General features: G+C 38.4%; 1 protein-coding gene across 1 annotated transcript; it reads left to right on the forward strand.

Moving 5' to 3' along the window:
• Positions 1-1,065: 1,065 nt before the first annotated feature.
• Positions 1,066-25,001, forward strand: LOC309417676 (opsin-5-like; the record flags this gene model as incomplete). Its single annotated transcript, XM_082015204.1, has 5 exons — positions 1,066-1,980; positions 5,518-5,680; positions 7,269-7,396; positions 7,929-8,263; positions 24,393-25,001. The coding sequence occupies exons 1-5, from the start codon at positions 1,893-1,895 to the stop codon at positions 24,999-25,001; spliced, it is 1,323 nt and encodes a 440-aa protein (XP_081871330.1). The 5' UTR covers positions 1,066-1,892.
• Between the last annotated feature and the right edge of the window lie 1,205 nt (positions 25,002-26,206).

Raw genomic sequence — 26,206 nt, forward strand, 5'->3', positions numbered from 1 at the left:
TCCTTCCTTCCTTCCTTCCTTCCTTCCTTCCTTCCTTCCTTCCTTCCTTCCTTCCTTCCTTCCTTCCTTCCTTCCTTCCTTCCTTCCTTCCTTCCTTCCTTCCTTCCTTCCTTCCTTCCTTCCTCCCTCCCTCCCTCCCTCCCTCCCTTCCTCGCTTTCTCTCCTTCTCTCTCTCTTTCTCTCTCCTTCTCTCTCTCATTCTCTCTCCTTCTCTCTCTCTCTCTGCACTAAAAACCAGCTCCACCTGAGGTCTTTGCCCTCAAATGTGTTAAACCCTGTATGTGAGAGTGTCTCCGTATCTGGCTTGGCTCTAGGAGGTGTATTGCAATTTTATCAGCAGTTACTGACCTCACTTTGATCCTGCACCCATCTGCATGCGCAGCAAGGTGTGGACTGAGTCTCAGGGCTGGCCCCATAGCAAGCTCCTTGAATACAGGAATGGCAGATGACAGTAGGTGGTAACTCCGGTATTTTTCTGAGTTACTCCGTTGTGTATGTCAGACCAACATGAAGACAGCTGACAGAAGCTCTTTTTCATTAGTGTAATCCTCTTCACAAAGGATTTTGCTAGGAAAAGCTGAGCAATATCCCATTGACTTGACTTGTCACACAGTATATTGCCTTGCTGAAGACTTTATACTAACACCTGTAGTTATGTTCAGAGTCGACACATACGATACCTGAAATACAGATATCAGATACAGACTCTCTTAAATTTAATAACGCACTTCCTGAAATGTAAGAGTTCAATCTGTTGTAGCTTAAGGGTCAGGGAATTGGCAGGAGCTATACACTAAAGGAAGGACTGTTGATTTACCCTCGGCCCTTTACTCTCTCTTTGCCAATTTCTGAGCTGGAGAAGTGCAAATTTCTATAGACAGGTTTACAAATACATTCAGTGAGGCAGATTCAGGAAGCTGGAGGGTGGGGATGGGAAATGCAAGTGGAATGCTTGTGCAAGGTGGAAAGAAAGAGAGAATTTATTTGGCTCACCCTTGTGTAAAGCTACGAGTTAAATGGTATAAATAAATTTTAGAATTAAGTGCATGTATCTCATACATTCTTGTCTCCACTTATTAGTTATTCTGATGCTCTTCCTACATTTCTCTCAATTTTTAAAAATTTTAGATTTATATTTGCAGTTCTGTACCCCTTTTTGCTAAGATTTCCTACCTTGGCTCCTCTGGTTGTTGCAAAGTGGTGACGAATAATGTTCTGGAAAAAACCTTACTGAGCCAAATCAAGTTTTCAAAATTTAATGCACCCTTGCTCACCAATTGCATTTGTAACATTGTGACTTTCTCATATTTTGATGAGTCCCTCAAAGTAATAGAAATTTGTTTACTTCAGCATCAGTTCTAGGCTGACTTAATCTGTAAATCACACAGAATCACAGAATGGTTGAGGTTGGTAGGGACCTCTGGAGGTCATCTGGTCCAACCCCCTCTTCAAGCAGGGCCACCCTGAGACAGTTGCCCAGGAACAGGCTGAGACTGTTTTTAATATCTTTAAGGATGGAGACTCCACAACCTCCCTGGGCAACCTGTGCCAGTGCTTGGTCACCCTCACAGTGAAAATGTTTCCTGATGTTCAGAGGGAAACTCATGTGTTTCAGTTTGTGCCCATTGCCTCTAATCCTGGCACTGGGTATGAATGAAAAGAGCCTGGCTCCATCCTTTTTGCATCCTCCCTTCAGGTAAATTAACTGCTAATTCATAAAATAAAATAAAATAAAATAAAATAAAATAAAATAAAATAAAATAAAATAAAATAATATAAAATAAAATTCTCCCTGTCCTTTCCTTATGAAACAGCATATAGCCTTGCAAATTGCTCACAGGTGTCTGCTTGGATACTGAACTTCGAATACTGTGTCCTGTTTTGTTTTTCAGATGGGTCCATCTTTCAGTAACTCAACATTCCAGTCCAAAATAACAGAATCAGCTGATATTGTCGTTGGAATATGTTACATGGTATTTGGTAAGCATGATTTTATAGAGCTTTGGCCACATTGGATGTGGTAAGGAGACCTGACTGTAAAAGCCAAGTTTGTTTCCGACACAGGTGAACTTCTCTATATTCTTAAAAAAGGGGAAAAAAACCCATAAAGTAAAATCATTAAAAGGTTTTTAACCTGTGATTTATGCCAGGTACAAAAACTCTATTCAGTACTAGAAATATAAAGCTGGACAGGAACGCTGGTTTTTGAGGCCCTGGCAGTTCCCAGCATCCGCACTGTCATTGTTAAGTCTAAACAGGAAAGCGTCTCTTCCATACATCATTGCAAACGGTAGAACAACACATCCTGACTACTCACAATGCCTGAAGTAAAACACCAAAAGCCATCATTATAACGCACCTGGAAAGGTGCTGGAAAGATCAGGTTTACATCCAGTGTGCAGTCGTGCTTAGAAGGTGAGATTGTTGGGGAGGGGTCTATGCTGTTAGAGAGGAGCCAAATTTATCCTCCATAGTCCTGGTCTGGCTGAGGAGAAAAATCCGAATCTAATCCTAAAGGTATTGGTCAGTGTAGCCACGAGCCAGAGGCCAGGAAAGGCAGCCCAGACACCTGGGAGAGCAACGGCAACCCTGGCTAAGCTCAGTCAGTAGGCATGGCTGATGTCTGGTGCTTCAGAAGAGTGAAACAGAAAAACGTGGAAGCCAAATGAATGTCCTAAGAGAAAAAACAAAGCTCTCCTCGGTATTTTCCTTCCTTAAGGCTACTAGTACTAGCTCTGAATATGGGATTATTGCAAAATAAATATAGCGCCAGCAAAAAGTGAACCTGTGTCTTTTGTCCCCATTGGCTGTCAATGAATATTGGCATCCTAATGGCTTCAAAGATTAACACTTTTTTTCAACATTTTGGCTGACAAATTCAAATGAATGTAAGCCTATTTCTTTTAGAGTGTAGCTGTATGTGGATTGCTGGGCTTGAGAGGAGACTTACAGCCTGGCTGGACAAAGCATATCAATTTAGAGACTCCTGAATCTGCAGAGCTGGCTCAGCTAATGATAGGGTAGTTTCTCATCAGAAACCTGGGGCTGTTTTTCTCCTGCCAGATGGACTTGAAATTTTCTGGTGTAACTTTCTTTTTGGTTTTGGTGTTTTCTATGTGTTATCAACAACAACTAAGATGCAGACCTCTTTACTGACAACGCCGCTGATAAAACAGCGAAAAGTTCATCTATCCCTGTCCTGTGTTCTCTCCCATCTTTGTTCAGCTAGTCATACAGTGTAGTGTTGCCTCATAACTTTCTTTTTAACTTTCTATTTAACTTTTTCTTTCTGGATCCTGTGATAATTAAACCTGCTCAGATCACTGAATCTCTTTTCAGGATGCATCTTCAGTATCTACTATGTCAGTCATGCCAAAGCTGTTGAAGAGCACTACTTAGAAAACAGATGCAGTATGTTCACAAGGCCATGTAAAATGGAGCATGGAGTGATTCTGATAGAGCATTTAATGCATTTGCTGACCCCTTATACCATTCCTGACCAAATTTTGTCAAGCCTCCTCTGAAAAACTTTTCATGAACTCACTAAGCAATTTATTCTAGTGTTTGCTCATCTGAGGAGGAATGGGAAACAGGGAAAAGAAATTTCCAGCAAGTGGTATTTTGCAAAAGTTGCACAAAATATTTGAAAGAAAAATAATATGCTTAAAAAGGAAAAAAAAAAAAAATTGGTTTAGATAAAACCTCTTCCCAACTGTCTCTCCAGGTATTTCCCAATGGAAAGGCTTTGGATAGCTTTGGCCATACAGTCAGTTAGATCCTGAAATGACTGTGATGACAGATGATGCATACTGAAAAACAGTATATGGACTTGAGCTGGTAATCCAGACAAGAAAAGACACCATGGGAAATACAAGCAAAAAATGAAATTGAGTCTTTGCTAAGGAAAAGTGTGATGATTGACTTTCCTGTAGTATAGCCACTGAAGATACTTGGTATGACTGATGTCTCTGATGTGGCTACAATTTTTATGTTCTGGTTAAAATTAATCTTACAGTAGGAACAGTGAGAAAGCATACCCTGATAGTCTAATGATCTGTGCTCCTTGACCTCAGCCAACATGATTCTGCTTAAATAATGTTCCTTTTAGAGATACCAAGTGATATTCAGACTGAAAGGCAATTGAAACATTGAAAAATATTAAAATGTGGAGAGAAAATGTAATTAATAATTTTAAACAAAATTATTCCTTTTACTGTGTTTTGGAGTCTTGGAAGAAAAATATTTGGAACAAAGTTGTTGCACATTTGCGGAAGCAGAATTCAAGGAGAATATTTTTTCTCTCTCCAGAAGAGTTTAAATTACACGTATCTGAAATGAGCTTGGGGAGATCAGTGATGGAAAGTAATTTAGGATCAGTGTCTAACATTACTTGCTAATCTGCCATTTCCTTATGAGAAAATGTCATAATTTGTAGAATATTTGGGGAATCTATGTATTTTTTTCCTATGAGAGTATGATTAAATTAGGCATATTCTCTTATGGGTATAATCCAAAGTCAGTGCTGGTTTGTGGTCGCTATGCAACTTGTCAACGTCAGTTTCTATACCAATATTTACCTATATACTATAGGTAAAGTGTTGCTTTTTCCAAAGGTATGCAGGAAGAGGCAGTGAGGTCCACAAAAGCACTTGGTATCTCTTCAACAGCTTGATTCCACATGGCATTAATTAAGGGACCCTCCCATTCATTAGGCATTCTTGTGTTCATGGCCCTCTGAAGCTTTTATGTTTGAAAGTTGTTCTTGTGTGTCTATAAAAGGCTGCCTAAAACTCTGCTTTTTGGCTGTTGTCTGACCTTCTAAACTGATGGTCACCTAACTCTTATACAAGTTTGTGTACCCATCATAGGTTTTGATCCTGTTTAAAGGTAGAGAGCAAATTGCTTGTCTTCTATTAGAGTACTTGCAGCCGCCTTAGGTTTCTTGGCACATTTCATAGTAAAAGCAGCATTCCCAGAGAAAATAGTTCCATCTGCACACAGTAGAGTCATTACTTAACTAGATTTTTCTCTTTCATGCATAATTCAACATTCTTTCTATGTTGCCTGTTATTACTAGGAACTTCGGCAGGTACCTCTGAGAAAATGCCTCAAAAGAGAAAGGAAAAGAAGGGTTAGTGAATGGAGAGCTCTAGACCTGGAACTGGGGAAATGTGTGCAGTGCCAGATGGATATTGTCTCTGGCTTAATTAATGCCAGCTTCCTACAGGAAAAATGTTTTTTGGCAGGTCAGTTAATTTAATGAACAAGATTATTCATTAGATATTTGTAGATAATTTGATGGACAAACCAGGAAGAAACCAGGAAAGTTTATTAAATTTTTTCAAAAAAAATTGAAATATAAAGAAGAGAAAACTGCAAATATAAAAAAAGAGACAAGTTAATCTGTCTATGATGTGGAACTATGTGCTGCTATGATGACAGCATATTATTCTTGTGCAGGGGGAAAAAAATGATGGCTGAAAGTAACTCTTCTTCATATTCTGTGTTTTTCTGCAGGAATATGCTCCTTGTGTGGGAACGCTATTCTCCTATATGTCTCCTGCAAGAAAAAGAATTTGTTGAAACCAGCAGAATACTTCATTATTAACCTTGCCATCAGTGACCTTGGCATGACTCTGACATTGTACCCTCTAGCTGTAACCTCCAGCCTTTCACACAGGTTTGTTCAATATGCACGTGATATTTAACATTCTTTGTGGGCTCCGGAGGTCTGTGTCAGATGAAGACCGAATTACTCTGCCGCTTTGCTTGTCATAAAAAGTGGGAAATAATTGTAGGAATTGAGAGAAGTATTCTCTGTAACAGCAGCTTTATGGACTGCTGGTGTGAATCAGTGTTTGTGTCTACTTGAGGTTACTCTCTTTTTGATTTCTGCAGAAAAATCTGAGAAGATTTTTGTTCCAAACATCCACGTCCTACTGCATTTATCCTTTTTGGGTAGTATTACTCAAGTGATGGTGAAATGCTTAATTTTTTCTTCAGTTGGACATGAAATTTGGTACCATAGAAAGAAAATCCTGATTTTACTTATCATCTCCAAAAGTAGTGGTAGTGATGATGCATAGAAGTGTGCATAAAAATGTAATTTTCAGGCCAACAGTCAGAATTTAGACCTTCTTCCTTTCTTCCTCTCTCACTTCTCTCCTCTTTAACCACATGAATTAAACCTCACATCATTATGCAAGATCTATTTTTTGCCATCTTATTTTAAAGTTTGGGAAGCTTAGGAGACTCATTACTAGACCTCAGATAGTATTTGTGCAGCCCAGGCAGCATGAAAGTGTTTGAGAGAAGGGAACTAGATAGAAAAGGAAGACCAGAGCTGGTTGCCAGGAGCTGTTCTGCATGGTTTGGGATAGGATGGTATTTGTATTATTTTGGTCTATCCCAGTTGTTGCAGAATGTCCCACAACTGTACAGCTATGAATATGCAGTGCTGATTTGGCTTCCCAAAACACTTTATTGAGAAACTTAGGAATGTGTGTTTAATAATGTAATTAAGTAGAATATATTTAATGAAAGAGATGGAGAATACCTTGCCCAACATAACCCCTGGGTAATTTTTTCTTTTCAGTTTACCAAAATGAAAAAAAAAAAAAAAAAATTCGTTTGGTGTGAAGAAAATCTCTCTCTGTCCTTCTCCCATCTAGTTTTCTCTCATTTTGGCATCAAAATAAAAAATAAGAGGAAAAAATCCAGTAATTACTCAGTTTTTACCACGTTACTTTCTGTGTTAAAATATTGCTAAATATATTGACTAATGGAGATCATTTGCTACTGCAAATACTGCCAGTGTCTGAATAGAAAGGGAAGAGGCATAGTGATTCAGATCAAATTTTTGTTCTTCTGGAGACTCTTCAGAAGAGAACATGTTGATTTGGATGAAAACTAGTTTAAAATTATACATAAAAGTAGCAGAAATAACAATAAGCTGTAGTATTTTATGACCTACACCTACTAGTGACAAGCATATAGATTTTTCTTTTCAGATATTAAGATATACTGCTTTGTTTTATAAAATAAAAAGGCTTAAATGTGAATTATAAAAATAAAGCTGGACATGATTCCTTTACTGGCTGTAAGTTTTTCAGATAAGAATATCTTTCATAGTTGACCTACAAATAATTTAATCATGCAGTTTTATTGAATTTTTAAGTCTACAACTATAAATATATTTCTACCAATTAGTATTACATTTAAGAATGAAGGATAGTGTCTAAGAATTACCTTTCTTGGTTATTTGCCAGGTGGCTCTATGGGAAACAGCTTTGCTTGTTCTATGCATTTTGCGGGGTGCTGTTCGGGATCTGCAGTCTCTCAACACTGACATTACTGAGCACTGTGTGCTGCCTCAAAATTTGTTTTCCAGTTTATGGTAAGCTAATGTTTCTGTCTCAAATTATTAAATTTTGCATGTGAACATCGACCAGCATTTCTGGTTTGCATATCCTAGAAAGTATTTTTGTCGAAGAGATCTTTTACATCCAATCAAACAATTCTTATTTCTGTGATCACTGATAATTAACTATAGGGCTAGATATATGCAATTGATTACTTCTAGGGTCTTTTAAGTCAGGGTGATAATTTGGAAACATGGAATAAGAGTTACGATCTGAAAGCAAGGCTGCCCTGAATAATTTTTTTGGAGTTTATTGATACATTTTGATAGAGTTCATTCATGCAAATTTATGTTGTGCTAAGTATCCTACATGTATCAGAGAATTCAGCTACCTAATTTTTTGCAAATTCTTGCAGTCCATGCCCTATTCTTATAAACTTTCAGTATGCTATAATATTTTGAACACCTATTAAATTTATCCTTCTTAATTATGCTGCTCAGCTGCCCTGCATATGGGAAATTCCATGCAGACATGGCAACCACGCTGACCTTGTTTTGTGTCTTCCAGGGAACAGGTTCAGGAAAGAACACGGACAAATCTTGATAGCCTGTGCTTGGACTTATGCAGCAATTTTTGCCTGTTCTCCCCTAGTTCATTGGGGAGAATACGGAGCGGAGCCCTACGGCACAGCCTGCTGCATTGACTGGCGTTCCACCAACGTAAACACCGTGGCCATGTCTTACACCGTAGTCCTCTTTATTTTCTGTTTTATTCTCCCTTGCGGAGTAATTGTCACTTCCTACTCTCTTATTCTGGTAACAGTAAAAGAATCCAGGAAAGCAGTGGAACAGCATGTCTCTGGCCCCACCAGGATGAGCAACACGCAAACCATTGCTGTCAAGGTATTTGAAAGTTAGTCTTTGGCAAGCTGTTTTTGGCACAGCTGGGCAGCACCATTTAAGGACCAAGAAAGTTCCGAGGAGGGAATAAATACAAAAAGAAAATTGGTCCTTACTGCATTTCGTTTCGGAAAACAGTATTGTCTTGTGCAGATTCACTGCATGGCAATGAGTTGCTAAAGATACAAACAGCAGCTGTGCTGTTTCTGAAGCTCACAGAGCTTCTTTAGTTGTTAAAATTAAGATTTCAGACTTTTGATCAAAAGGAAGGTTAAAGATTGGAGCACTGTGTAAGAAGTGAGTTTGGGTCTCGTGCTCTGGAACCATTGCTTATGAAAGCCAGTCTGGTTTTGAGTGAGTGAATTCTGCTTGCCCAGCTACAGACATCTGAGGAGATCCAAGCTTAAGCAGTACATCATTAAAGATTTAAAATAGTAGTGTAGAGATTAAATGTTCTTTTTTATAACTGAACAAAGGACAAAAGTCACAGAAAAGTGTATTTCTAGAAATACTTTTTGAACCAAAACCGCTGAAGGTTTGTGTTTCACTGGCTTATAGAGTAAAATTAAACCTGTGGTTGCAGTATTTGTTGTGGAAATTGTTTCCTGCTGCCAAAATATGTCCCTGTCCTTTCCAGAAGATCAGTGTCTATTTTTTTAATATACCAAAAAATAAGAAGAGGAACTTTGCAGCTAACATTAGGTGTGCTGCACTCCTTAGATAATGTACCTCTTGAAAGACATGAGTGCTACCTCTTGACTCTGTTAATTATCTCCAGTGAGAAAATCTTTGTTTTTTCTTGATTTTTCTTGATTTTAATGAATCCTCCTCTCATTTCTCTAGTTATTTGTTTGTCATGTCCTTCGAAGTATTTTCCTCACCACCCTACAATTTTCTGCTTGGAGTCATCTTTGGTCCTTCTCACTCTGTTCAGGAATATGGACACTCATTTGCAAATACAATTGGGTGTCTCACAGATCTGCTCCTGTATAGGTCATCTGCTTTCTCTTTTTCATGCTAACAAACTTGGTCTGTCTCTGACACCTCTCTTCAGATTACCAAGTGCAGTGTAGCTGCACTAGACATCTTAACCTGCCCCGTCTCTGAGTATCTTCGTATTGACCACTGTGGGAGACACCATCCTCCTGTCTACTGCATGGTCTTGTAACCTAAATATCTTCCTCAATCCAAGCAGTTTAAGAACTAAAGAGTTATGTCCATGTCTTTACCTACTCCTTCTTTGTAATAAGTCTTAGATGGAACATTTCCCAATTAAAGTTTTTAAGTAAATTCCTGCCCCACTCCTGGATATTCAGTAGACATTAATTTTCTTAAGTCTTTCACTTGACTACAGGATACTATCCTTTAACTCTTGAATTAACTTTTAAGACTCTTCATAGCTTATCCTAATTGATTTCCATACTCCTGTTCAGTGAGACCAAGATGCGGGTTACACTGTATGCTCACAACACTCGAAATGTGCATGCATGTCCAATGCTACTTGTCATTCCTGTGACTTCTTTCTAATAAACACTGGGAAAAGGAAAACAACACCTCACGCAAAATTTCTGTTGTGATGTTAACACAAAAAGGCACGCTGGCGTATCACAGATGTTGATATTGGCTGGGCTGCCGGAACACTAGCAGAACTGCTTATCGTGTACTGACAAGTATTTCTTCTTTTTATTCCCAGATTTTTTCCCCTCAAAATTGCTCTGATCTTCACTGTTAGATTGCAAACTCTTTGAGTTACTCTGAGACTGCTTATCCGCAGAGAATCTCACTCTGGAACAATAATACTACAAACAACAACTAGTTATCCATGATAATCCCCTGGAGATATCTGCTAAGAGGGTGGTTTAAGTCAGACTCATAAAAGCAGAGAGGAGGAGTTTGTTTTTTTTTTTTCTTAAGAAACTCTGCTAAAACAATCCACCCCAAATATGTCAATTTTGTGGTGTACTTGGAAGGATTATTTGTTGAATACAAGCCTACCTTGTAGCGCCTGTCAGATTAGAGACATTCTTCCTCTGCAGTTTCCATCCAGCCTCTGACATCAGCTCACGGTAACTTCAGAGTCCTGGTCAGGTTTGACCCGTGCCTCTACCATCTGATCCAGCTTCAGCTGAAGTGCTTGGACATTGCTTCAGTCTTGAAAAGCTAAATCCAGAAAATGACTTTGCCATTTAGAGTGGGACTTAGACACTTAAGAATCCAGCTAAGTCCAGAAATATGATTATGGAAGGTCTTATTTGGCAGCTGCCTGTGCCTCGAGGCTTCAGGAAAGTGCCACAGGTTCCCAATTTCCTGCAATTTGCTTTGATCTAATCTGCCCTGCACACTAAGTGGCTATCTCTTTCCTAAACTGTATTAACATAACCAGGCCATAGTGCTCAATTTAGGCCAACTTTAGTCTATTTGTTTATTAGTAGCTGAATATTTTTGTAAAAAAACCCCAATAAAATACAGATAACATTCGCTATAATTGATCTGCTTCCCATGTTCAAAGATCTGTCTGTGGTGGATTTTTTCTGTGCTATTTTGCAATGACAATAGCAAGAATTTTAGAAAATGTAATGGGAGCTGTATAGTGCTATAAGTGCTTTTTGCTTGTGAATTTGCAAGGTTAGTTAAATATTGATGTTGCTTTTATTATTATATAAGGTCATAAAAATAAATTACAATGCATACAGAGGACACTATTGTTCTCATGTGATCTTTTCATAGGTGCATGGGTTTGCCAGCTTCTGGAGAAACACGTTCTAAGCATATAGATAAGACAGATAAATATTATGAATGCAAGTAGAGATGTAGAAAATTGCCTTTTCTCCAGGAGTTCCTTGGGATTAAGCCATTTCAGAAACACATCCTCGTTCCCCCTAGAAGTTGCAGGAGCAAAACCACCATGAGTGTAACTTCATGTCTCATCAAATGTTTGTCCAAATACTGTCTCTGAATTGTCTGCAGTACATTCGATTTAAATCATGAGGAATAAGCCTTTAACCTGGGAGACTGTTCAGTTTTTGTTCTGATTCATACTTCGTGTATGACCTTGGACAAGACTCCTGGTACTCACTTTGTATTTCTTTGTGGCTGTAATTTGTGATACATCTGGAGTACCTGATTTAAAACATGGAAGTATCATTTGGCTGAAAAGGAGAAGGTTGAATAATTCACATCTCTCTTCTAATATTGTTTATTGAAGAAACTTATTTTCTTCTTAGTATGATATTCAATGATTTCCAGAGAAACATCACAAATCCACTCACCATAGAGCTTAACTGGTCTTAAATTGTGTTTCTACAATTCATGGACATAGCGCTTGGGTTTTTTAAATCTTCATTAAATGATTTTTTGTTAAATTAATAGAAATCTTACCACCAACATTAATGAAGGATGTCACACTGCTCTGAAACTGGAATTATTATATATCCACTGGTACAAGCAGTCTTGAAAGCTGTGGCTAATTACAGGTGGGAAAATCTATGAGCATAATAGGAAATATAATGGAAATCAAATTGCATAAAGGTTACTCTTCAAAGAAGACCTACAGTTTAGAATAAAAGATGCTAATCTGAATAATTCATTGTAATGAGTAAACCTGTTCCTGGAGTGAAAGAAGAATTACAGCTGTTCAATGCCTTTCTTGATTTTGTCCACCTTAAACAGATGCTTTAGTTGTAAGGCACGGACAGCAACATTGCGATTTGCTGCAGGCATTTCAAAACCATTTGAAGATTAGTGGTCTGTGTGCTGTTTCTAAATGCGTGTGAAGGGAGAGAATCTGCATGAAAACACAAACAGTCAATACCAAACTTACAGTTCCATTACTTACGCTATTGACTATATAATATTTATTGATTTGAGGTGGAGGCAATTGGCTTTTTGGCAAGTGTGGGAAAATCTGGTTGACCAATAAAGTGGTGAAGGCTTACTGTGAAGGCTTGCTATGAGAATCCAGACATTTCATTTGGGGAAAATATGAAACTGAGATTTTGTTACTTTAATACAGATGATCATATTTATAGTTGGCTTTTACTTTTGTGCAGCGTAAACATTTATAACAGTGAAAAGCAGAAGAAGTGATTTTATATTCCTATGTCAGCATAGCTCAGATCACAAAAACTCTTCCATGATGCTTTAGACCTTTCAGTAAAGTTGTGTTCATTTTTGTGTGGTCTCATATGACTAGTTAGTTTATAGTGATCACTGCTGCATCCTAGGCTTTCCAGATGTGCAGGCCCTATGAAGGTCCCACATATCTTAGGCAAAATTACAATTTCTCTTTTTTTTAAAATCTGGAAAAGTGTTACAGAGGAAAAAAAGGGCAAATCAAGGGTGTGAGATATCCTCTAGTCAATCCCAAGTTCATCAGACTTCTGTTACAGCCTAATGTAATTTTAATTTTAATTTTAATTTTAATTTTAATTAATTTTAATTTTAATTTTAATTTTAATTTTATTCCTTTCCTCCTGGGGTAGGAATAATAGCATCGGTTGCTCTTTGTTGCTTTTCAGACTTTGACATCATTGTTTTGGAATATTTTGCAAGCTATAATTGCCTTGGCTTTACAGGTCAGTAAAATACCAGTCTGCAGAGTGTTTAGCTGACTAGTTTCATGATATCTATGTACAGTAAAACTCTGCAAGATGGGAAATTATGGCCTGTATTTCCCTTACTGATGAGAACTTGAGCAAGGTTAAGCTACCAAACTAAGGCCACCAGTGTAGTCATAATTAGCTGCAAAACTAAAATGCAGGAACCGCTCTTGCTTTGCCTGGCGCTTAGCCCGTTAGCCTCTGCCTCTTGCATATGCCTGTCTCCAGGCGTTGGCGCAGTAATTGCGGTGACCTGAACACTCAGCAAAGTTTGCACAGAGAGACAGTCTGCAGTTTTCTAACAGAAGCTCCTGTCTTGCAGACTTTTAAAGAAAGAGCTAGATGAGCCTTACCAGAGGCTGGTCCATGAGATTGGGTGTGTGAGTCTTGCAGTCTTCAAGGATCCAGAGGCTGAATTTGGGGTCCATGTTACCTGACTCTAACATAAATTCAGTAAGGTGAAGGGACAGGTGATTTGTAGGAACCTGTCTTCACCTTTGTGAGCCACTGTGGGGAAAAGGCAGCATCTTGGCAGATGGTGGTGGATAGCAGGTCTTAGGTGATGAAGGGATGAATGAAGGGACCAAGAGCCATTTCCTCCATCCCACTCCACACCAGCTGAGCTAGCTGGCTCAGAAGGGTAGCGTCCTCTGTCCTGTTCAGACTGTAGTGACTGTGCTTCTCAGAAACTTTGGAGGAGCAGGGGTTCCTCTATGGCACACTGTTCATCAAACCTTGCTTTGGGGTGCACAGGTCCTTGGTGTCCTAGGAGGACACTGAAAAAAAATCGTGGCCTCTTAGTACTGGTTTCTACATTTCGATGAATAATGGCCTTCAAAAAGGAGACTGAAACCATAGAGCACTCCTGCGACAGGCTGGCTCCCATGGCTCATGGAAGGTCACAGGGATTTTGCCCTGTGTGTGATGCATGTGTACCTGTGGATGCAGCATATGAACTAAACTTTGCTTTTGCAAATACTGAGACATAGAAAAAGTTGTGCTGAGGACACAAGGAAGGGCAGAAACCAGCTTTGGATGTGGCTGTAAGTGTAAACTGCCGCAAGGAAATCTCGCCCTAAATCTAGTGCTGGAATTCCTCCTTCAAAGGAGTCTAGATCTTCCTCACCCGTGTGCTTTAGGTGGCCATAGGGCAGGATGAGCGGAGACTGTGTTTAGTTTTGTAAAAGTATTTCATTCATCCGAATGCATATAATGATCCCATCTACAAGACAACCAAAGTAGTCCATGATGCAAGAAGAATGGATTGCACTAAAGATAGCTAAAGTAGACATTTTAAATAAAATGTTTATGCTGCATTGGAGCATTGTTTCTACTTAGAGCTACAGGCAATATGTAGTAGTGCCTGAGTACAGGAGAGGGCATACCCATTTATGCCTACTTTTTGTCAGCTGTGCGCTAATCATAGGACTTCACTTGAAAAAAGACAGCTACCAAAAAATTTGGGCAGTAGCAAATAGATAGCATTAAAAATATTTTTTGCCACATCTTAGCAACATGGTTGAAGAAGAATTACCTTTTTCTTGCAAAACTCAGCACCATTAAGCTGAGCAGATACAGTGAGATGCTGTATCTAAGTACATAAAAAGAATAAGTGAATAAAATAATGCCAGATTGCCTCAAAAAATACTGCCAAAAGTCTGTACCAAGGTCTTGAGAGCAAACTAATCATTGGAAAGAGGCCCATTGACTTGTTTTAGAGCAGACACCAATATGAATCAGGTATTTTTTTCTGAACCATGGTACTGTAACAGTGGTTTACTGTTTTTACTTTTTTTACTCTTCTATGCTTTGTTGAATGAAGGGAGGAGTAAAATTCATGACACAAATTTCCAAAGCTTAGGCTGTGAGTTTCTAATTTCTTTTACTTCTTCCTCTACTTTAGCAATGCATTGGCTCACTGGCTTATTATTTTGCAGCAAAACAAAGTAGAGGTTGCAATAGTCCCCTGAGGCATAAAAAATAAGTGGAATTATTTTGCTGCTTATAAGCATGCATTTGGACTAAATCTCACAGATTTTAAAAATAGTTGATTTTATCCTGTCAGAAACAATTTGTAGGAAAACCTGTCTATTCTCAGCAGTATAGCTTCACCCATAGCAAATCCTTTGAAAGTGAAAGAAGAAATTATCATTTTATTTGCTTTGTCACAGCCTTATCTAATTACCTTCTGAGAGCCCATTTCTCCTTCTTTGCAGCCTCTAGGAACTGAGAATCCTTAAAGGCTGTGCTGCAATAAGCATATTGCATAAATAAATTGAGAAAAGTTAAGCATTTGCTGTGAATATTCTTTTCTGTTTTGCAGACAAGAATGAATTTGGCTGCCAAAGTAAGAAAAAGGTTCTACAGAAGAGACAAATGATGGACCATATATGATTCACAGGAAGGACAACATGCAGTCCTCTCGATTTAAATGACATCATCTCAGAAGGGCTTGATTCTTCTAATTCATTAATGCTCAAGACTCCCTATTCAAAAACTTCTTTTGCAATATATTTCTTAAGAAGCAGAAAATGTAACTCTAACTTTCTATTTTAAACTCTCTTTATTATTACAGTGAAGTATCCTTTACTAATAATTTTATAGCAGGAACATCCATATGCAGGCAAGGTTCTCTGTTGTACGTAGAGATACTTCAAGTCCAGACATGCAAGAAGCTGAACGCACTGAAATGCCACTTTCCTGTCTGTTCCTAGCATCGGCCTCAGGCGTGTTGGTCCTGACAGCGTGCAGGTTTATCTCATCTGTGCCTACGGGTTTATCTCATCATTCTGCTCTTTGTATAAGATCCATAGGGGCACATGGTTTTATCAGTTCATGGCCTAACTCGAAAATATCTTTCTCGAACTTGAACAGAAACTCTCTTTTCCATGCCTTCTGTACATTGCTCCTTCTTACTGATATTCTTGATGATCCTGACAATCTTCAGCAATGACGTTGTAGTCTCCATACAGGTATATATAATGAACAGCTGAAAGCGAATATTTTTTAGTCAGTTTATTATATAGATAGAAGAATTTGCTAAATCTTGTTTGCTATAGTGAACATAATATAGAAAACATTCATCTGAGTCACAAGGGAGTTCATTACAGTGAGGGTAAAGTGTAGTGAAAAAAAATTACATGACTCGTAATACATTCTCAAACTCTGTGTATATTTCTGGACACTATTATTCTTCTGTAGATGAAATTTTTAAACATAGATGTTGGCTATTACATTGAAGCTACTGCATTATATTTGGAGACCTAAACAGCAGCTCTTCAGGCAAGTTGAGTATCTGCAGCTTGTACTGATTTTGTGGATCAATTTGCAGATAATTGACACACTGTCAGCTGTCAAGTCTGAAATTGTAGGTGGGTGCTAAAATAGTGACGTATGTGCTGAGCTGTAGATGCTAAGGACTGAATGATCTGAAGAGTCTACATGATCTCCGTTAAAGCTTGCTGAAATTCCACACTACATGACAGATATATAGGTAATTCAGTATATATATATTTCATAATTAAAAAGCAAGCCCACTATGTAATTATTATACTGTTACCTAAACATGGCATATATAGAAGTTTGCAGTTATAGCTCCATGCTGGGCTATGACAAGGTAAGAGAATGATCAGCAATGACTCCTAATACCTTAACATACATAATTTTTTACCTATATTGAAATCCTCACTTGTTATTTGAAATACTGGTTGGCGTAAACCAGTCTTGAACCCTTAAGGCAGCCTAGGATCACAGGTGTAAGGTACATACTTGTTTCCTTGAATTTTAGAGCATATGAAAATTATTTTGTTGTGGAAACAAAATGTCACTAGAATGCACAGGAGCCGGTATTGTTAGATGCTGTAGGAGTGCAGACCCAGAAAACTGGGTACCCAAATGTCTTCCTATCAAATTAGGAAACAAAAGGCAACAGATAAAAGCAGACAAATCTGAAGAGTCGTAGCAGGAAATAGTGGTGATTTCTGTATTGTCAAAGAAAAGGCGGCCAAGGATCACAAGCACCGGCCCACTGATTGCCCTCTTGCTTAGTTGTTGGCATGATCCCTCGTGCGGTTTTTACCCACGCCTGGGCATAGGCCAGGGGATAGCGCAAACCAGGGACTGTTCCCAAAAGGTAATATGGGCAAGACTGTGCCACGTTTGTCTTGTACCCGTTCCCTCTTGCACACTTTGCTAGTATTACTCCAGCAGCATCCGCACTCTAACACGATCTTAATGTTCCTTCCTAGGGCATGAAACAAATACTCTTTCATGCAATAAAAACACTTTGAACTGAAAAAAGGTACACCAAACCCCCAATAATTATGTCTTAAGCCCACCAAGACACCACAAGAGAAAGCTGGTGAGATCCAAGGCCCAACACCATGGAGTATGGAGGTGAATAGACTGTGCTAGATCCAGACAGTGGTCTCTGATCTTATTTTATTTAGCAGTTTATCCAACGAGACCATAAAACCCAGTCTTCATGTCCAGGATACACCTCCCAGTACTGTGTGTTAGTTCTTAGATGGAGCCCCTTTTTAACACGTCTGGAGTGCTGTGGAGAGGTTTTGGGGGTTAATTTTTCTTTGCTAGCTGCGAGTAGCACTGTGCCAGAGAAAGCTTTATGTCTGCGTAGTTTAAATAGGAAAATGAGTGATAACACCTCCGTTTTCCCAGCAAGTGAACTGCCAGTGTCAGGCTCCCTGTTGGCCTGTTGCCACCCCTACCATGACAGTGCTCCATCCTGTCCCCAAGCCTGCGATGCTCCTTTTGGTGCAGTCTGGTACCAAAATGAACGAGGATGAAAGATTAGATTGACTTTTCTTACGCTGATGCTTTTATGCTATGCTTAACATGATCTTAACATGTTCTAGTGATTGTCAATTCCTCTGTTCAGTGTCTGTGATGTCAAATCCGTTTGCCTTACTAAGGACATAAAATTGCCCAGGGAGACTTCTGGTTTCTGATTAAATCTGGAGTAGTGGGCTGCAGTTTGGGCTGAAATTATTTTGTTGAAAACTCCTATGATTCCCAACATTTCTAGATTTCATGTTATCTAATGCAAGCCAGCTTGCCAAGGTAATTCCTCAGGATACAAAACCGCACTCGCTGAGGCCGCTTTCGCAGTAAGCGTGCTTTGCATCTGTTTACACTGGCCAGAATAAACCGGATGCAACCTGTGGGAACCATTCGGAGAAAGATGAGCAATGATTCAGACTTGCAGCACTGAGGACCAGATGCTTACATGTTAGATCACTTTTAGAAAATGCTATTGAAGCATATGGTATGTTTGGGGTTTTTGAGCATGGCTGACCAATTCATGCTAGGACTACCTACAAGGCTTTTAAAAACCTTTCAGCCAAAATGAGTTGCTAGAAACCTGCCTGGAACATAACTTCGAAATAATGTTTCACACCAGTTATTAAACATATAGACAAATAGACTTTTTGTAATGCATGTGGTCTCATTCTTCATGTACTTTCTCTTAATTATAATGAGAAATGCTCTACAGTATGAGTAGTTTAATGTAAATTAGCTTGGTGACTGTGTTAAGGGAAAGATGAGAACAAAAACATGAGAATGACTGGTACATTCTGTGCTGGTTCCTGCACAGTAGAAGTGCAAATCTGGAAATCTGTTTCTAGATGTTAGTAGTTCGCCATAGGCCATAAGACATTGTTATTTGGAAGTAGGTTGGAAGTGACAAATACCTTCCCTGATGGGGTTAGAAAAACATGAGTAGTTTCATAATTTGATTTGTTGAATGTAACACACATGGTTGGTGTATTGTGTTTCTAGTTCTAATTTTTATAAACTTGATGGACAGATTGAGAAATCTGGACTGGACATGCAAAAGTACACATTCCTTTGTGAGCATGATTAGAGATGCATGAGAAAAAGGCGTTTTGTTGTTGTTTTTTAACAATTTTAGGTATTCCAGAGGATTTTGCATGTACAACTCCAGGATATGTACGCATAATTTTAGTATGCATGTACACAAATGCATGTATGTGCTTTTGCATGTAGAAATGAGTCATACTCTATTGAAAACATGGGGCATAATAGCTTCACAAGTTAGACATCTAGAAGTTAGAAATAGGAGTCAGACGACAACAAGGATTCAAATAAAATATTTCTGTTGTAATAATTTTTCTAATAAAAACAGTGATCAAGCGGTTAATGCTTTTCAACTAGTTTTCAAAATATATGGTTTGATAAAATCTGTTTTTCACATACTTTAAGCCAGTATCTTTTCCAAGCATTGTGTGTTCTTACTAAAGAAATTTATGGTAATCCTAAGAGGGAAGCTGTGAAAGACTGGTACATGTGCATAATTCCCACTTATTTCATGGGAACAAAGTGACACGACTTTGCTCCTGGTGGGCTGACACCAAGGTACTGCTGCCTCTCTGTGCCTGGATGACTGGCTGAGTGTCATTGCATCAGTGATATTCTCACCAGTGGTTCAGTCCTGTAAAACATCATTTACTTAAACATGTCAAGAAGCTGAATTCACCCAGTCTTATTCAATACATACTCCAATAAACATCTAGTTTGAAATAGTGGAATCAGATCCTTATCTTGTGCCACAGCCAGGGCTTGCTCCAGTCTCCATGAGTGAACTGACATACACCAGATGAAGATCTAACTTCAAAGATGACTTAATGCTGAAAGTGTACAACACCTCTTTTCTTTTTCTATTAACTTGTAATGTAAAAATATCCTCTGCAACTTGTGCTCTTTGTTGTGAATCTCTTCCTGTTAACCATAATGTTTTCCACACGTTCCAGCTCAATCGTAATTCCCCATGAGAGATCTTTGCCTGTAAATTTCTGAGCAGTGTCACCTACTGTTATATTTGTTAGGTGAACAATATCTTTGTGCTTGATTTACAGACACAAAGGTTCTTTTTTAATCTGTAATTGTGTTTATTTGCTTCTCCAGGAGAGAAGGTTTTTGTATATAGGATTTGCCTACACACAAGGGCAAAGTTTGAAAAGATTTTTGGAAATTCCTCTGTGCCAAATCATACCGTTCACAAGCTACGATAGAGTCCTGCCGAGGCTAAGAGGCAGAGCAAGGGTAAATCAGTTCTTGCCTTACCTTGGGAAATTATTATATTGCTATATCCCCAAATTCATAAGATTTTTTACATTTTATGAAATGACCTTTACTTGGCAAACTACCTAAGTTATGTCAAATTTCCCAGTCAGAATGGGTGCTGGCTATATAGAGGACACTATGTATCCTATGATAGTATTTTTCTTACATCCCTGCATGATGGACAGGACTGTAGTGATTTTTCTGGTCATTGGGATCCTTGAGTGGAAATACAAATAATTAAAATAAAAATCTGGCTTGCAAGTTGCGGGAAGAAGGCATTGCCTTTTATTTATACTACTGCAGAGCAACAACAGGACACTTGATGGTCACTTTGATAAGAAAAAGTGTTAGAAATTTCTATGGATATGTGCAGTTATGAAAAGATAATTCATAGAGCTGAAGCTGTTTTTTCTCTCTATTTCCATGATAAAATAAAGACATTACAGAGAGTCCATTATAGTTCATTAAAATAATCTTCCTATTAACATTACAGGATTTTTGATTGTAAACCTTTGATTATACTTGCTACAAACACTAATGAGTCACTTACTTAGGGACTTTTGGAATTGTTTCCATAATAACTAAATTTTTTTAATGCCTTTATATGAGACCTGCACATATTTTTCTAAGTCACACCATCACATTGTTCCTTAATCAGCCACACGACTTTATGCTAGACTTCCTTATGTTCTATACAGGCTCAGTTTGCTGTTACTGCAATTTTAGCAGCTGTGTATCATAGGCTAAGGCTAGAATTAGGCAATATGTCTCTTCTTTGCTTTAATGAGAGATGCTGGGCTCAAGTCCAGAGTGAAATTATGAAAAGGCTCGGCTGTAGTCCAGCATGCCTGTTGTCCTCCCTGGGTCTCATTGGGTAGTGATGCACAGGTGACTGCTGCCTCAGGTGGTATTGCCTTCACACGAGGAAATCCAGGGCCAGAACTGACATCTGTCCATCAAGTATAGCATAAAGATAATTGAATCAATCACACAGTGATGTAATGAAATGGGTAGTTGACCTGTCTCACAGTGTGAAAGCCATAGTCACTTACGAACAGTTCTCTTTGGTGTACATAGTTGATGTGTGGCCTTTGTGAGTTAATGAAATGAAATAAAAGAATGAATGTACGGATCGGTTATTCTGAACAAAGATTTCTGCGGTAAAATGAACTCGTCATTGGAAATAACCTAGCTGAGGCAGAAGTAAAGTTTTTTTTTCTGACATACAGACTTCTGCTTGGTTATGGAGGCTTGAATTACAGAACTGATGTCACTTTTTTTCTATCTTGTTACTTACATTTTTAGATAACCTTTGGCCACTGTATTGTGCACTGAATTAAGAAAGTTTTTTGGAAACCATTGGCAAAATTGAAATATGAACCAGCAGGAAAAAAGGAATGCTCACTCATAAGTACTCTGCCCCTTATAGTGAAAGAGCTTGTGGAAAAGATTATTTTTCTTTCAAAACTTTTCGATTATCTTTGAACAGTCTATATGCAGGTAGTTGAAATCCCTTATTATCCCTGACTCATTATGCTTCGTTGCCTCTCTCTTTTCACTGGAACAGTGTAAATTTATTAATCTTTTTCTGACTGTTTTAGGAAAACTGACCACTGTAGTATTTCAGAGGTAGCTAAGAAATGGTTATACAAATACACCATTCCTCCAAGAATGTGTACTAAAGGACATGCCTCCAAAAGCATCGTGTGCCTATGCCATGTTCCCCCACTTGTTGTCCTTATGCAGTTCCGTTGTTGATCTTGTTTACCCACAAAAATGCAAAGGTGACCTTTAGTTTGGTCCTTTGGTGAATTTCTTGTGAATATTCACAAAGTTGCCCCATATCTGCCTTACTAAAATTCTCCTCTTTTGTTATGCATGTGAATATCTTGCTGTTCTTTGCCATCTTGTGTTGGCATCAGTGGTTAGTCCACTCCTCATACGTCTTCTTGGAAACATGTTGGTCATTTTGTTGATCTTAAGGAGGTGGAGGTAATTTATCAAGCACCTGGCTTGAAACTTCTTCCCATAGGCAGAGAGTGTTAAGTCCTTTCAAGCTCTGTTGTATTAAACTCCAGACTTCTCAATATGTGGCATGACAATATAACTAATAATAATAGCAAAGTTTTTTTCTGCATTCATGTATGTGTATGTACAGTTGATATGCTTAAATATCTCAAAGGGGGTTCCTTTTTGCCTAATTGTGCTCAACTGAAAGTTAGTTGTTTTAAATTTGTTGTTTAATCCTCAAAACTGTCAGTGACAAAGACCTGAGAGAAGCCCGTCACACCTATTTTAGACATAGACCTTTGAATGATATCAGTTACTTTTCAGGAGATTTCTCTCTCCTTTGGCACTATGAAAAACCCAGAGTGGCTTAGATTTAGCATATAAGTTTTTGGATAGCTCAAGTTATGCAAGATTAATCCCCTCCTTGCTCTAGAAACTGTATTGTTGCAGCTTGGAAAGTTGGCTGAGAGCTCCTTGAAAATACGTGCCAAATGTCTTTTCATAGGAGCAATGTAAAGCCTATCGCAATCTCAAAGATTAATTGCTACCATAAATAAGCCATCTGGGAAATGCACCAATTGTTTTTAATGTCCATTTTATAATGTGATTCTAAAGGGCCAAGGCATATTACTTGCCGTAGAGACTGCTTTTAGTTTCGGTCTTGAACGCTGGCCACGGTCAGTTAAGGATTACAAAATCTATGCATATGGCACCAGCATATCCATAGATAGAGCTGGACCTTCAGCTGATGTAAAGGCATAGAATGCTGTAGAAACAAAGAGAAAAATTAAGCTCACCCCATCTTGTGGATTTGCCTCTTCATTATTTCTTAACTAATCTCATTCTGTCAAAATACCTTGTTTCTCAATTCTGTCAAAATACCTTGTTCCTCAGTTCTATCGAATGACTTTAACTTTGAACTTCATGTGAGCTCTAACAGGTGAGAGCTCTAAATGGTTATCACCCATAAATAGGAAATTTCTCCTGAGCCACTATTATTATAGTAGATGGCTTTCTAGAGACATACACACATTCATAAACAGAATTTAGCCTAATAGAAAAAGCAGTTAAATGCCACAGACATTCCTCATAAAACTCATGGTATATATTTCTTGGCAGTCACCATGCATTTATTCTTGCAAAATAAAATTTTTGAGACTATTAAACCTAGGGAGAAAATAACACCATTTGGAAGAGGTTTCCATGTCTTAGAAGAGTCTAATGTGTGTTAGTCTGGTGTTAGTGCTCAGGGCCTCTTTCATTCTCACTCTGAACACAGCAATGTCATCTCTCAATTAAAAAACCCCATGATTTTTGCAACCTTGACTCTATAGCCAGAGCCTCACTGAGAAAAGTGGTGGATTTGCAGTCAGCTGGGCTAGTTAGCAGCTCTCTACTCCTACTCGCAGAGGGCAGCTCAGGCAGGTGGCACAATTAGCAACTGAAAAGTACTTTTCTCATGTGTTTTCTTCTGTCCCTTGAATCCAATACTACTCTAAATTGAATGGATTCTCTACTGTCATCTTTATTTGGGAATACGTACTTTTGGCAAGAATGGACTTGTGAAGCTTCTTCAGGATCATGAATATTCTTGCTTCTCTCTTTAAAATATATGTGCACTTCAGTTATAAACAGTGCTTAAAATGATGCCCAGCAGGTTAGTCTTCCTATACATGCTAATGCTTACAGTTTTCTTTAAATTTCTTGAGATTTATGTTTATTTCAGAGCTGATATTTATTCTTGCATTTTACATATCTCTGTGATAATTTATACAATTTATATAATTACAATTTATGCAATTTATATGATTTATACAAAAAATCTGTTGTGGTTTTTGTGGGGGTTGGTTTTTCTTTTTTTGAAGGCCTGTCAAAGCTTTCTTCATAGAGTTTATTAGGACAAACAATTGTGCAGTAGGAGTTAAATTCATTAATTTGATTCACCTCCAGGATTAATCCAGTTTCCTACTGTCATACGTCTGTGTGTGGCTCCAGTTGAGCACCAACAGTAAAATTATGGAAGACATTCTGTAGCCAGGAGAACTAGTATTACTCATGAATTAGTATGTAGGAATAGCTTTGCAATCTAGACAAGTGTTTCCCCAGAATTGTATCTTCTTCTTTAGCTTGGCCTCCTTTTTTGGTCTAAAAAGAGTTTTCATGGCACTTTAGTGAAGAGGAAGAAAAATGTAGGAGCTGATACCTTTTAACTCTGAAAGTTTCAGGTAAATAAGTTTCAGACAATTAAGTTGCTAGAAAAATACGCGTTTGGAGAGGAGTTGAGGTATGACGGAAGACTTGGGGAGACTTTTAACAGGGGGGTTCAATCAGGTGGTATTTTTATGCATATACTATCTTGGTGGCTATTTTTCTCATGCATGCAAAATTTTAACTCACTGTTTTCTCTTCTTCTGTGCAAGCTGAGTGTTGCTGTGTGCATTGGATTTTTTGCTGCCTGGAGCCCTTATGCCATCATTGCCATGTGGGCCGCTTTTGGATCAATAGATAAGATTCCTCCATTTGCCTTTGCTGTGCCAGCTGTCTTTGCAAAGTCCTCCACACTCTACAACCCAGTTATCTATCTCCTCCTGAAGCCAAATTTCCGAAACACCATTGCCAAAGATTTCACAGTTCTTCAACAGTTATGCATAAGGAGTTGGTTTTGTGTCAAGGTACTGCAGAACCTCAGATCAACTTTGAACACCAGCCTGAGAACATTTAAGGGCAAAACTGAATCCAGCTGTAATTCTCTGCCAATTGTGGAAGAATGTTCTTATTTCCCCTGTGAAAAGTGCAGTGATACTTTCGAATGCTTTCAAAGCTATCCAAAATGCTTCCAGGAGAGGCTAAGCACTATGGAACACCCTCAAGAAACTGTGTCCTTGCAGAGCAACCTCCAAGCAAAAGTAAGACAGGCCAGTAAGAAGTCAGTAAAAGTGGTTGTGCGGGGAGAAAAAAGCACTGGAATCGACACCTTGGAAATCACCTTGGAAGCAGTACCTGTGCAGAGTACATTTACAGACCTCTAGAGCTGCTTGCATGAAGCCCTCTGACAGTACTGTCGCTATACTGGATTTATGAATGTAACTTTTTCTAAGGAGTCCTGCTACTATCCCATTTTCTAGACCATTTTCCTGTTTTTTCTCATACTCTTTGATGGACAGTCACTAAGTTACTTTTTATTGGATTTCCATGATGCATATATGTTTAAAGTACATGACCTAATGAACAGTACAAAACATTTACAGGATGTTACAGAAAAGAAGCCCTCCCCAAGGTAAAAAATACTGTGTTTCTTCAGGAACTCCAAAAAAGCAATCAGAAAAGGCAGCTGGACTTGGAATGCTCAGAAAGTCCTTTCAGTGCGTGTTTTCTCCAAGACTTCCCAAGATACATGGGTCAGCACAAAAAACAGGAACATAGTTCTGTGGGGCTGCAATTATTGTGACTGCTCTTTCTGATTTCAGAAATCAGGGATCAGGCTTTGAGGACCTTTAGGCAATGTTGACCTTTTCAGCTGGTGAATCGGTGAAAAATAGGAGTGGGAGCTATGTTCAGAGGTCATCTGGTCCTTCCCGCTCAAAGTCCCATTGACGTCAATAGACAAAGCTGAATATGTGACTAAATCTCTGGAGGACTCGCTGAAAAAGGCATATGTTTGGGGGTTTTAACTGGCATGTTATTGCAAAGCCTGAAAATTGTCACGCTATCGAAAGAAAAAATTGTAATTTGCATTGTGCGGAGGGGCTGCATGCCCAGCTTCCATACAGATGTTTAAAATCTCAGCCATAATATGCAGCTTTTTAAAATATTCAGAAAAATGCTGGGCGTTTTTTTGCTGTCACTGCTCTTTGAGATGTGCTGCTTGTTAGATACATTGTGAGATAATATTATGAGCTATGAGTCTAACCCACAAATATCATTTTTCTAAGAGATCTACATAGGGATGTTAGGAATGTAAGAAAGTTTGAAGTCTCCGTGCCTGAATTTATAGTCACTTTCAATTTAGCATTCTCTATAGTGGAAGCCAAGGCTGACTTGCACTAGATGCTACTTTTTTTTTTAGTGGAAAATGTGTGAACGTATATTTACACAATGTCTTTTTGTTAATGTGAAGAAAAAACACACTGTATCTTTTTAGGTTCCTTCAAATTGGCATTGGACTGTCTGAACCTGGCTGTCAGTTCTGAGTACAGAGTAAAACATTTACACAGAAGGTGACATTCAACTTTGA

Source organism: Phaethon aethereus (genome assembly GCF_964289735.1).
Source record: "Phaethon aethereus genome assembly, chromosome: 2".
NCBI lineage: Eukaryota > Metazoa > Chordata > Aves > Phaethontiformes > Phaethontidae > Phaethon > Phaethon aethereus.